We start from the raw sequence: 14,041 nt of genomic DNA, 5'->3' as shown, positions 1-14,041 counted from the left end.
CCCTACTGATCGGTTAGAAAGTTAAAGTCAACCTTTGTAGAACATTTAAATATGGTTTAATGCAAGCATCGAAAGCCGTAACTGTATAGAATTCGTAGGCAACGAAAACTGAAATGAAATAAAGAAAGTGAAAAGAAAATGTCATCCCAACCCAGGGAATGAGTTAAAGGCCAACCCAGAATCTAGATGATGCACAACTTGTCTGAATTAGCAAACCCGAGAAACAAACAATCTATAGGACCGAAAATAGTCCTCGGAAGGACACCTCAAAAGTTCTAAGCCTATTTCTATATTTGTCATCATCTTTTTGTAACGGTATAAAAGCAGAAACCCAGTCTCCAGATGGTTCTTAGAATTTTAACACAGACTGCAGGCGGGTTTTTATGATGGAGACTGTGTTTGGCCACCGTTCCAAAAAAAAAAAAAAAAAAAAATGGAAATTTGGAGCCTTAAAAAGGGGCCGAGAGTCCAAGTAGATATTTTTACACGCTGTAAAACCCGGGACTCGGAAGTGTCTGTGCGTGCGTGCGCGCGCCCGAGAGAGAGAGAGAGAGAGAGTGTGTTTTTATATATTTGGCACATGATGCAAAGGAGGTTGCATGAAAGCTAAAGCCAATTGGCCGAGGGCGTGGTATTCCATTACACTTGTACCCATTTATTGGCTATCTGTGTGTGTCTCTCTCTTGTATACTCGCTTGAAATTGTACAGACATGGCTCGTACCAAATGGGGTTTCTGTGTTTGAGCGGGCGATTCAAAGCTGCTGCTTTCTACTAAGAGAGGTAGAGGGAGCGCTCTCATTCTTCTCTTCTATTCTTAAGAGTTTGTTCTGGCTAAACCATACCGTTTCTGGGTCTTACAAGAATATCCGGCTCATGACTTTGTACCTTTACTTTCTCTGTTGTTTCTATGTTTCACTACTCCGACGTATGGCTCGTGTTGGCGTAACGTTTCTGTGCTTTAATCTGGGTTCTATTTTCTTTCTTGTTTGTCTATCTAATTTTTGTTCTTTATCAAATGGGTTCTGTGTATTTTTTTCCCTGAAATTTTGGTTGGCGTTTGTGGAAATCTTGTGCCTTTTTTTTTTTTTCTTGAAATACCGATCATCATCATATTCTTATGGGTTTGAATTGATATATGGATATTTCTAACAAAATTTGGTCATTTTTCTCTCGTTTTAGTTCCCGCTTTACTGATGTTCCTGTGGATTTTATACGAAATTAAGAAATGGGCTTGATTGCGTTATGGTGTATTTAATTTCTTCAAGATCTTTGGTGTACATAGAGGATAAACTATTTGTTCATAATCTTTCATATTTTGTTCAATTTGTATTTAACACGGTTAGCTGGGAATTTCGGTTGTTATTTGAATTGCAAATTTGCAGGGAGTAGAGTGAACCTTCCAAATACAGTTAACCTCAGAAACCTTGCTCGGACCATTTTGGAGCGTTAAAAACTTAAAATGGCTGCTGAAACGTTCTATTTCAAACAACGTCAAGGGACTGTCCACAATCCTATAGGGCAGCTGTCAGCGCCTTGGTGGAGTGCCATCACTTCTCCATCGGTTTATGGGGAAGCCTGTGTCCAATTGAAGCCTTTGTCCATGGAACACCCCAGCGGTGGAGACCTACTGATTTCCAACAAACAAGCAGCAAGGGGTACCGAAGCAGCGGCTAGAGTGAATACAACTCAGTTCACTCTCTTTCCCGGTAATCTAATGCTATAGCTTCTGACAATTTACTACTGTCACGTTTCTTGGATTTATTAAGTTCGGTTATGCATATTATGATAGAAGTTTACAGCTATACCAAAAGGATTTTGTTGTATTCTATATCATCACCATCTGCATCACTGGTATCATCAAGAGTAGTAGTAACTGTCTAGCCATCACTAAGATAGCCATCTCTAAATTGATTGGCATTCTAGAACCAGGCGGCTTTGCCTTGAAAGCTAACTAGCACTGTACATTTATGCTGCATATGGAAATTGTTTCTCTATTTGAATGCTTTCTGTATGGGTATCCTCATAAACTTCAAGACCTAAGAAAATATAAGCTAGCGAACCTTTTGGTGAATAGAGTTCGTGGCCCAGTCAAAATGTCGATCCTTCATGATGGCATGGACTAGAAAACAAAAATAGAAGGAGTGACTTGCGGTTCTTGCTTGCCTAAATGGTACTACTGTTTATTGAATTTTACTATTATAGTTCAAAAGAAGTGAAATAGAAATAGCTGTTAGAATGGAATCCAAGAAGTGTTTGAAATAAGCATATCGACATATTTGGTTGGCAACAAATATTTTCTGAATGCAAGTGAGATGTGATTTTGTAAATTATGAACCCAGTTGTGCATGACTTGGTCTACAAAATTATTTAGCAAATGGTTCGTTTGGTAAATTTGAAGTGAATTTCAATAGTGTCAATAATTATTGGAGGGAAGTTTTGGGATTGCAGCATCCAACCACCTCATATATATATATATATATGTATTAAGAAAGTAGTATCCTTGAGCCAGATAATGGCCTTCTTGATGCATCAGTTGGTGATGGATTCCCAAGTGGTTTCCAAAGGAAAGCCATCAGTTAGTAGATTGTTAGATGCTGGCTTATTTTGGTTATTGGCATAATGGAAAATCTAAACAAGTTTTCATATCCAGTGTACGAGCATAAGTTTGACTTCATCTCACATGCAATTCTTTTGTACTCGAGGCACTGCAATTTGACTATTGTTAACTAGCAAAGTAGTCTCCCTTACAGATAATTGCAGAAGTTCAGCGGATGGGCAAAAATCTCAGGTAGCAATTTCTCTCCAATCAGCTCTGCCAGAATATCGAGGTTGCTTTGAGCTAGGTTTTGGGCAACCCATGGTAAACTTTTCCTTAGCATTTGTCTATCCCTAATTTTAATTTAGTCGTTTGTTGCTTAGTGGTAATTGTTTGCTAATTCTCCTGGACTGAAACTGTAGATCTATGCAAAGTATCCTTATGTGGACCAATGTTATGGAGTCTTCCCAACTTGTGGACCTCAAACTCCGGTTTGTCTCTCTTTATTTCTTCTGGCTAACCAATTATGCAGATTTAGAGTTCTTGCAATTAAACTATTCCTGTGAATCAAAATTTTGCTCTGGATTTTTAATCCTGATTATTTGAGGATTTATACTCTTTGCTCTATCTAAAAATAGTGGTCTGAGAAATAGTAAGTTTGGTGAACTCTATCTCTCTCTGCTTTGGTTGTGAACTACTGTGTGTGTGCGTGTATGCTATATTCCAGATCTAGTGGCCATTGCATCTCAAATCAAAATATTCACGAGTTCTTACCCAAACATTTGGGCCTCAAGTGAGAGAGATACACATACGAAAAAGGCCCTATTATATTTATTAAGCATTTAATGCTGCTCGAAAAACCCTTATGGACAGCAATAATGTTGTAGAGCTCACTTCATGTATTTATCTCTCTTCCACTTGAGGCCCTCAAGTTCAAGCTAAAACTTAAGGGGATCTTTTTCCTTGTTTCCAATGCAAGAAATTTTGTCTGAAAAAGAAAGACCAAATGTTATCCTTGGCCAGACAATTGCATCAAGGTTTGATTCGTGACTTAGTCGGTAGGGTGTAAGAAAGAGAGAGAGAAAGAAAGGAAAAAAAAAAAAACTACTGATTTATAGCCTTATTGTGAGATTTTACATATTCATTCAAGTAAGTGGTTGTGTGTAAGCCCAGCCCCCCGTGCCTAGTGTACACCTGTACACCATTAGGGAAATAAAAAGATGATAAATTCATTGCAATAGAGTTCTTCTGTTTGTTTGATGCGTGATGTATTATTCTTCAACACTACTTTGGAAGTTTTCTGGCTTAGGCTACCACAACAGCACGTGTAGCAGTATTCACTGATTCACCTTCCAATCTGTTCACAATTGTTAGGGCCGTGTTATGCTGCCATTGAACATGACAACTGATGATGGACCCATATATGTTAATGCTAAGCAGTACCATGGGATTATCAGGCGCCGGCAATCCCGTGCGAAGGCAGTTCTGAAGAATAAGTTGACTAGAGTTCGTAAGGTATGATAACTTGATTTCTGATCTTAATGTTTTACTTCTTGTTGTAGGAAATATTCATATGATGTGATTGATGTGAAGGTTGAAAGTCGGATTGTTTGAAATAACCTAATTTTCAATCTCTTGGTCTATGACGGTATGACCACTTTGCATGTCAATTGTGATTATGATATTGACCCACCCTGATAATTTTCCTTCACTAGAAACTTGTGTACCTCAAATCAAGGGCAACACATTTGAGCCATGTCAGCTATCAAGTTCTCTGTGGACAGAAAACAGGACTTGTTTTGACCCCCTGAGTTTCCCCTCATTCAGTTGGTTGGTCTAGAGTATCACAGACGAAATATATTCATTGTTTCTTTCTGCAAATTACTGTTTAAAACCTAAACTTTCGCTCTTTTCCAAGTTCAATTGTAGCATGGTGTTAGTTTTTCCAGTTCTAGGATCTGGTACTTATCGAGACAAGTATGCCCATCCTTCCCTGTGAAAATGAATCTTCAAATAAAATGCAGATATGCAATTATGCATGAATTATTGAGCCATAATCCTTAGTTTCTTTATTTGTTTTGCAGCCATATATGCATGAATCACGCCATCTCCATGCTATGCGCCGACCAAGGGGATGTGGTGGCCGTTTCTTGAACACAAATATTTTGAACAAACGAAAGAATGGAACTGAACTGAACAAAAACAGTGATGGACAAATTTCTCAGGCCACTGGTTCTCAGAGTTCTGAAGTCCTGCAGTCTGATAGTGGTACCTTAAACACTTCAAAGGATGCTAATGGCAGTGGTTCAAATATTTCTGTGTCAGAGGTGACTAGTATGTTCTCTAGGGGAGATCTTGATCACTTTCCAATCAACCATCTCATGCCTTCTGTCCACTCTCTATCGGGCAGGATAGATGGTGGGCATGGCATTATTATGCCCGGTAAATGGGTTGCAGCAGTAGACAACTGCTGCAGCCTCAAAGTCTGATAGCAAGGGATCGGGTGGTGTTGGTGCTAAATGCGCCAATCTCCATCCTTGCGGCAACCAGATGGAGAAGTTTCATTGCAATGACTTGTTCTTGCAACAGGCTTTGGTTGAGGGGGTTGTCCCCACCATGTGGTTGCTAAAAAAGGCAATTCATTCTTGGCTTATGTGCATCGAGGCTGTCTTCTGCTCTTCCTTGCAGCCTTTCTGGCTTAAGGTGGTTAGAGATGCCTGATGTACTTTTATGTACTGTAGATTAATGGAGTAGTTGATAAATAAGTCTGTTTAGCTAATTAAATAAAGAGCATCAAGGTCTGGATATGAGTTCGTGAATTAGAGATATTGAAGTGTGATGCTGTTAAAGTTTGATTATCTAGTATGTCTCCGTCTGACTTTTGGAGTGATGTATCCTGTAACTTCGCGTCTGTATTGTTATCTTATACTTTGGAAGCATCAAGCTTAACTCAAGAATTTGGTGTTCTTGTCATCTGTATTTGAAGCATGATGCCTTATTCCTATTCTTGATTTGCAGTTTGAGAAACACTTTTTCAAAAGATGTAAAGGATTCATAACTCAGTGAAGGTGTTTGATAATACGAGTAAGTTCTCTGATTCTTTGCTGTGAGGTACAAATTACAACACACAATTAACAATACACGATAAGCGTTGAAGAAGAAAAATCTTCACTCGAGTCACGATGTTGTGAATCTATATACAATATTGAAGCAATAAATCCTATAAAATTGCTTGTATATGTTTTATTGTCATGCCTCATTATTCCTTCCCCATTGGATTGAACCCTCTTCGTTATTATTAAGGCTTTAGCTATGACTTTTTGTCATAGTTACTGTACTTTACTTCTCGAAAATGAGCGATTGTCCCATGTCATATCAAAATCATTCGGAAAATAGCCTTTTTTACGATTCTATATAAAATAGAGAGTAGTCTTGTAAAATTGTTCAAATTTATTTTTAATTAATTAAGTGATATGATCTATGGATTGATCATAAAATGAATTGTAAATTAATTACAAAATTGTTGCGAGTGTAATATTACTCAGAAATATTAATCTATTCTTTGTATTTAAAATATAAGAGTAATACTAGATATAATTATGTATTGTACTCATTTCTTAAAAAGAATAGTGATTATTATTAAATTTTTTTTTTTTTTTTTTTTTTTTTTTTGTATAAATCTCATTTTACTCATCTTTCTGGAAAGCACGGCGCTTATCCATACAACTCCAAATATAATTCTTCCAAAAACATAATATCAAATCATCATTTTATATAGCTTGGTCCATTTAAAGCATACTGTCACAACTCACAAGGCCCATCAAAACAACCTATGCCCTCCAAGGCCCATCATCCTCATGACCCACGTTCACAGCTTCCCTCCTTTAATTCCCTCTCAACTCTCGAGTTATAGTTATACCTCTCCCACGCTTTCCCCTCGGTTCGGCCACATTCGACGGATTCGTTTCGTGACCGACAAAACGATGGATAAAACACGGTTTGAAATTTGGATAATGAGATTGGGATAATATAAATTTAAGATAAAAGTTAAAAGTGAAATAAAATATTGTTAAAATATTATTTTTTAATATTTATTATTTTAAAATTTAAAAAAATTGAATTGAAATTTAAAAAAATTAAATTATTTATTATATTTTATATAAAAATTTAAAAAATTATAATAATGAAATGAGATAAAATAAGATGAATTAAGATATTTTCTCGAACCCGGAGCCTAAAGGTAGAGGGGTATGGTGGAACGCCCCATATTTAATTAATTATGTCATCATATATTTTGTTTTGAAAATAATTCTCAACAACATTATTGGTTAATAATGTTGCAAATCCTTCCTACACAGTAGGACGGCTAGGGCTCTTGCTGTTATTGTTTTCCTACGGGAGGTTCGGAAAGACAACATATATCAAGAAGATAGGCAGTACAAGTCCCAAAAACATCACGAAATAGTGAGGCTTGCGGTTGAATTTGTCGAGCATGACCTTGATGAGCTTGGCCTTCTGAAGGGCAAGAGCGACGTCCGCATCCATGCGGTCTACCGGGGAAGAGGAATTAAAGGAGGCCGGGGCTTGCTGCTGAAATGGGGTCTACCGGTTGAGCAGGTTAATAGCAACTACGTACTCTCTGGGTTGAAGCAGTTTGGAGGCAGATAGGGAGAAATTAAAGGAGAGGGTTTAACACATATTTATGTGTCTTTCGTACAGGGAAGAGGAAGAGGAAACATCAGAGAAGGAGAGGGTAGGGAGCTCAAAGATAGCTGGAGGGGAACGGGTCTCCGCCGAGTGCTGCAGCTGCGTAGTTGAAAATTAAATTGGAATTTTCTTCTTCTTCTTCGTTTACCATTCTGGTATTCTTTATCAATACTTCTTTTATTTTCGTTGTTATTGACGTTTCTGATCATTAATGTTCCTTGAAGGCTTCAAAGGAAAGACGTGTTAAAAATGTTGTGGAGTACTCGCGGTACTTCTTCATTACTGTTTTGCACTCAAAATTCTTAATCGAAAAAATAAAATAAATAAAATTTCACTAATAGTATTAACAAATAAGATTGAGTAATACAAAAATATCATGCACGTAATAATGCCATTTCATTAAATTGCCCTTCGTCCTGATCATGAAGGCCAAAAAACGACAGTGCATACCTAGCTATATGAATTGCGAGTTGTCGTCCCCAGCCCTCTCCAACAAAAAAAAAAAAAAAAAAAAAAAAAATCAAAAGAAACAAAAAAAAATTTGTGTTGATAGCTCAATTGGTCCGGTCTTGAATTTGCTCCCCAATAGTTACCAATTTACGTATCTTTAAAATTATTAAAAATTTACCTGATCGTTAAATTTAAGATTCCATAAAATTAATCAAGGTGCGTATAATTTGACCTGGATACCCATTATCTAAAAAGAAAAAAAAGAAAAAAAATTAAATCAATGCCTTTTGAAAAGTCATAGTTGAATGAATAGGAAACATGACTTGAAATTGATATGGCCGGCAATCCACAAATTGGTTTTCCATTGAAATTAAAAGCTCAATAAATTAAGATGCAAAGGCATGCAGGTAATATAACTTATTCTTTCTCATATATATTTAGTTTATTCATGTGTAAATTAATTGATTTACTACATTTTTATTATTTATCTAGTACTCTCATTTACTTATAAATAAAAACTGATGTTATATACTTAACAACTGTTGAGAATAGTAAATTATATGTAGCATTCAAAGGCATGAAGATTGGTGAGGTTATGTAACATTACTCTGCTAGTAAGAACGGGTTGAATTTAATACCGATGGTTATAAGAATCGAATATGAGATCATCAGCACGTACTCCTAAACAAACATGCATCATTCTTTATTAATTAATTAATATACTCAAAATTTGACATACAACTTTTCATAATGATATAATAGTTAGTTCTAAATTGCATCCATTTTTTCTAATAAATGGTCACATATGTCATAGCTAAAATCATCAGTATAGATATTATTGAAAAAACAATCACAATCTGAAAGGAGCCGTTTAAGCGGTTTAAGGGGTTGTGCTGGTCCTTGATGAGCTTGGTCTCGAGCGTGACCTTGATGAGCTTAGCCTTCTGGAGGGCGAGGGCAACGTCAGCAGCATTCATGCGGGATCCGACGTTGGGGACGGCCTGGTCGAGGCCATCCAGCTCATTGAACTCGTCCGTAACGGATTTGACATCATCCATGAGCTTGTCCAGGTTGACCAGGTGTCCGCCGAGGCTTGCTCACCAGAACTGGGGCTGGAGAAGAGACTGTTCATCCTTTTTCGCTGGTAGAGAGGGCAGAGTGGGGCTTTGGGTTCAACAATTACTCTCTTGGGTTGAAGCAGTTTGGAGAGAGAGAGGTTTTTTGGGATATTTATGTATTTTTCGTACAGGGATGGAGAAGAGGAAGAGAAACATCAGAGAAAGAGAGGGAGTTGAAAGAAAGCTGGAGGGGATTCGGGAATGGGTCTACTCCGAGTTCAGCAGCTGCATTTGAATATTGAATTGGAATTTTCTTCCTTTTTTTTCTTTTTTTTTAAATGCTATTTATAATTATAGAGTGCACCATGCACTTTCTTTTTTTTTCTTTTTTTTTTTATGTTAAAATATACATTTAATATTAGAAAACTAATTTTTTAATAATAAATTTTACTATTTTTAAAAAGGGTCATACTTGCACAACTCAAATGTCATTAGAACGCGTTGTATTATTTGCACGACCAATTGTATCTAGTATTATTTTTTTGCATCCTCATATGAGATTTAGAAAGTTCAAATGTCATTGGAACGCGTTGTATTATTTGCATTATTTTTTGCATTCTCATATGAGATTTAAAAAGCTCAAATATCATTAGAACGCATTGTATTATTTGCACGACCAACTGTATCTAACATTATTTTTTTGCATTCTTGTATGAGATTTCGTTCCAATCGGATACTTTTCTTCTTCTTAGGTTCAAAAACAAACTTTTTAAAATCTTTTAAATTTTACTCTTCTTTTAAAAATTTCATATATCTCATTCCTTATAATTTCTTTATTTTATTAAAATATTATTTTTCTATTAGTTTATTATTATTATTTTCTCTTACTTCTATTTATAAACTTAACTACTCACTATTTTATATTTTTTCTTATATTTTGAGCTATTAATCTCTAGCAAATATTTTAAACAAAAATTTAAATTATTGTTTTGCTAGACAATAATATTTTAAATTTTTTTTACATCTTTTTAATTATTTAAATTATGTTTAAAATTATTACTTAAAATTATAATAACTATGAGCATGAGAGAAAATATAGTTGATTAGAAAAAAAATTTATTTTATTTATTAAAATAAAATATTTATAAAAAATAATTTAAAAATAACAGTGACTCCCATATTTAGAGAGGCCCTATTCACATCTCAAACCTTTTTTTTAAAATGGAGAATCAGATGGAGAGAGACTTTTGCCAAAAAGTTAAATCTTTTTACTGAAATTTAATAAATTAGGAATTGTAGGCATCCGAATGCGGATGTCAGTAGTAAAATTGAACAGAAAAGTATAAATAAAGGTGGAGGTTTTATAAAAGAGACTCGATAGATACAAGCGATCTGATATATCAAAATACATATTAATATTGACATGACTTTTTTAATTAAAAAAAAAATTTTGACAAAAAAATATCATTTGTCTCATGAAAATTATTTTCATTTTCAATTCGTATCATTTTATTAAATAGATTACTTATATATAAGTATCAATATATAGTTTAATGTGCGAACTCACTTGTAAAAAGATTTTTTCTTAAGAAAGAGGAAAAAAAATCAATTTCATTTATTTTATAGGTCGTAAGCCCAATAGTTTGAGAATTATAAAGAAAAAAGGATATGGCTTAACGCATATTTAAGTTCTAGTTTAGATAGTGAAATAAGATAAAAATAAAATAAAATATAAACAGTAGTGAAATAGTTTGTAAATAATAATAAAATGATTTGAGTTTAGATTTTTATGGAGTTTTGAGAAAAAAGAAAAAATATTGAAAAATGAAAATATTATTTTAATATAATTTTAATTGTAGGATTTAAAAAAACTGATTTTTTTTTTGAAAGTTTAAAAAAATTATAATGATTAGATAATAAATAGATAAAAAAAATTGTAAATTTAAAATTAAAATATATTTATATTTATAATGTTTGAATATTAAGATAAGATAGAATGAGATTGTCTAAAGTATTTGATATCTAAACTAACCGAAGTATTTTTCGTATGGGAAAGGGAAGGAGATGAAGAGGAGGAAACGTCAGAGAAGAGGCTGGGAAGCTTAAGATTAGCTGAGGCCGGGCAAAGGTCTCCACGAGTGCAGCAGCTGCGTAGTTGAATATTAAATTGAAATTTTCTTCTTTCTTTCTTCTTCTTCGACGTTTCCCATTAATGTTCCTTGAAGGCTTCAAAATAAAGACGTGGTACAAACGTGGTCTTTCATGCAGTGTCCTTGTGAATATAGCTCCTCCCTCCAGCTGCATGCTCTATGCTCCACATGTCCTTAAGAAAACAAGGCTGCTCATGATTGAAACCCATTAACATTATAAGGACATTATTTATTGAGTGCCACTTCTTTTCAATCAAAATAATTATTTTTTATCAAATTAAGTCTATTATTATCATAAATAATTATTTTTGTTATAAATAATTCGTCATAAATATATATATTTTTTTTGTAGTGTCGTGGTTCCTTATAGATTTCAATCATGAGCAGTCTTATTTGAATGTACTTTTCTAATTATTATCTTATCAATTAAGACATCCATAGAAAATCCAGAGAGATATATTATAATTAATGAATCAACATTATACAACTATTCAAAACCCAACAAATGATTGATTTTACGAAGATCATGAATCTAAATCCAAGGAGTACATACTGTCTGTCTCCAAGAAAGTCTACCTCCAACAATTCTATTATCGGCTACGAACAACATTGATCTGCCTGCCCTTTATACTAACCATAAATTTTGTGTCTCCAGTTCTATTCTCCTCTGTTATGGTAATTTAAGAAACCTTGAGTGATCAAATAAACTTGTGCGAATTACTATCAACATTCTTAATTAATAAGGTTACAATACAGGAGATGATACTAAAATGAAATACAACTCTTTATATACGGATCATCATAAGTACTTTGTCTGTCTTTTGTCAACTAAATAATTTTAACTCAAATAAATAAGATAATATTATAAATCGATTATTTGTATAGTATTAACAAATAAGATAAGAGTAATAAAAAAAATATGCACGTTATATTCATGTTGTCATGATTTCATTAAATTGCCCCTCGTCCTGATCATCATCATGATCAAGGCCAAAAAACGACATTGACACACCTAGTAGTTGTCGTCCCCGGCCCCCTCCAAAATAAAATAAAATAAAATGTGGTGGATATATGTAGTCTTCAATGGAATCAATGCATTTTGAAACGAATAGGAAACATGGCTTGAAATTGATCAAGGCTGGCAATCCACAAATTGGTTTTCCATTTAAATTAATTAAAGCTCAACAAATTAAGATGCAAATTAACCAACAGATCGATCAACAGACGAACCATATTATTGTGACACCTAGCATGAGTTGCAACTTAATTTGGTTGCCAAATGCCAATGCCAGACATATATATAAGTATATGAATGGCCATTAATATTCCAATAGCTTCAGATTTTCCTGATTATTTACTAAAAGATTAGAACCTCAAGATCTCCTTTCTTAATTAGTGCTTATTTGCGATGTGGTTACTTTATGTATCGTGCAATTAAGTACCGAATCATGCATGTAAGATCAGCTCGAATTTAATACCGATTGTTACAAGTAATTTAATATGAGTTTGCCATAAGTGAGGACTATCAAGAAAATTTAGATACCGTCCTCTTATATATATAAAAAAAAAAAAATTGAATATGAGTTCAGCATTACGTACGAATTTGACATACAACTTTTCATATGATAATAATTAGTTCCTAATTACATCAAATTTTTCTAATACATGGCCACAAATGCAATGGCCAAAACCAGCAGCATAAGTACTGAAGTAACAATCATCAGCTGAGAGGAGAAGCGGTTTAAGCGGTCGTGCTGGTCCTTGAAGAGTTTGGTCTCGAGCGTGACCTTGATGAAAGATATTATATTTAAGAGGGCGGGGGGGTAGCTGCTCAAATTGAAATGGGGCCTTGATTAGGTTCAACAACTACTCTATTGGGTTGAAGCAATTTATAGGCAGAGAGAGAGAAACATCAGAGAAAGAGAGGGAGTTGAAAGATAGCTGGAGGGGAATGCAGCTGTGAATATTGAATTCGAATTTTTTTTTTTTTTTCTCGTATTCCGGTATGAGATTTTAGGTGTGCAAGTGTCATTGGATAACGCGTTGCAGAGTAATCGGGTACTTTTCTTCTTTAGTGGCAAAATTGAAACGAAAAGTATAAATAAAAGATGGACTATGGAGGCCTTCAAAAGAAAGAGGGAAAAAATTCGTTGAGAGTTATATTGAGGCCCACGCAATGCTTCAACTGGGCATGGGACTGGCCCACACAGCCTGTGTGGGTTGTTAGTTGTTGTTCCACATGAGATTTCAGATTATTAGAAATGATTTCTATAAATTCACAATCCTTTTATAAAAAAATGATCACATATTGAAAAATTGTAAAAAAATATATTCTTTTTTAGTGAGATCATTTTTTTTACAAAAGAACAACGCAACTTATCCATATAAAACTTATATCTAATATTACTCCAGACTATAACAAAGTACCTTTATATTAATTTTTTTTATCGTTTGATATTCATGTTTCTCATTGTTCTTTTGAAGGATTCAAAGTAAAAAGTGTTACAAATGCTGTTTCATGTAGTGTCTATTTATGCCCCCACATGTTTCTAAACCATGGCCACCAATCAGACCCTCAATTCCGATGTTGTCACTGTAGACTTTCACAACTCGTCGTCTCCTCAGGTCGTTGCCAATCTCAACGGAAAAGACACTACTTTGAAAAGTATATTCGAACAAGACTGATAATTGGGACCCCAACTCCGCGGTAATACAAAGGAAAAGAAAGAGAGACCTCTATTTGGCAATTCCACGAAAACTCGTAACCAGCTAAAAAAAAAAAAAGGGAAATTGTTATGCATATATGTATAGAGGAGAGGATCCCAAAAAAATACAAAGTTTTACCAAACAAGAAGATACAACTAAATACCAATCCACCAAGAAAAATAGAAGACTAATTACACGAAAATGAATCTTTAAATCGAGAGAGAGGGTGGGGGTTGTTCTCCATGAAAGTCTGCCGGTTGTCTGCCACGAACAACATTGATTCTGCATCATGTCCATCATAAAATGGCAATGTATATCTTATAATGCTCCTGTATGTAGGTAGCTCCACCGTATCTATGTCTCTAAATCATCTAATCAACCAAGTCTATCTTTATCTCAATCCCACAAAATTTATATAAAAAAATGAAATCAA

The 14,041-nt window shown here is 34.4% G+C and overlaps 1 protein-coding gene across 4 annotated transcripts; it reads left to right on the top strand.

Moving 5' to 3' along the window:
• The first annotated feature begins 447 nt into the window (after positions 1-447).
• On the top strand, positions 448-5,548 carry LOC121266103 (nuclear transcription factor Y subunit A-10). 4 transcript variants are annotated; one of them, XM_041169832.1, is made up of 6 exons: positions 448-781; positions 1,384-1,707; positions 2,740-2,861; positions 2,960-3,028; positions 3,912-4,052; positions 4,622-5,548. In XM_041169832.1, exons 2-6 carry the CDS (start codon positions 1,461-1,463, stop codon positions 5,024-5,026), a joined length of 984 nt encoding a protein of 327 aa, XP_041025766.1. In that variant the 5' UTR covers positions 448-781; positions 1,384-1,460; the 3' UTR covers positions 5,027-5,548. The 4 variants fall into 4 exon arrangements, with proteins under 4 accessions (XP_041025766.1, XP_041025764.1, XP_041025767.1 ...); XM_041169830.1 differs by having other exon boundaries at positions 452-781; positions 1,376-1,707; XM_041169833.1 differs by having other exon boundaries at positions 473-781; positions 1,376-1,707; positions 2,752-2,861.
• The last annotated feature ends 8,493 nt before the right edge of the window (positions 5,549-14,041 follow it).

This window comes from Juglans microcarpa x Juglans regia, chromosome 5D (assembly GCF_004785595.1).
Source record: "Juglans microcarpa x Juglans regia isolate MS1-56 chromosome 5D, Jm3101_v1.0, whole genome shotgun sequence".
Classification (NCBI taxonomy): domain Eukaryota; kingdom Viridiplantae; phylum Streptophyta; class Magnoliopsida; order Fagales; family Juglandaceae; genus Juglans; species Juglans microcarpa x Juglans regia.
The sequence above is the reverse complement of the archived record's forward strand: the minus strand, read 5'-3'. Positions and strand labels throughout refer to the sequence as shown.

What these genes read in the sequence shown, in the direction of transcription:
- LOC121266103 (XM_041169832.1), top strand. Translation starts at nt 1,461, where the DNA reads ATGGCTGCTGAAACGTTCTATTTCAAACAACGTCAAGGGACTGTCCAC. An exon ending in TCAGTTCACTCTCTTTCCCG is followed by an intron (nt 1,708 to 2,739) that starts GTAATCTAATGC and finishes CTAGCAAAGTAG; the next exon opens with TCTCCCTTACAGATAATTGC. An exon ending in CTTGTGGACCTCAAACTCCG is followed by an intron (nt 3,029 to 3,911) that starts GTTTGTCTCTCT and finishes CACAATTGTTAG; the next exon opens with GGCCGTGTTATGCTGCCATT.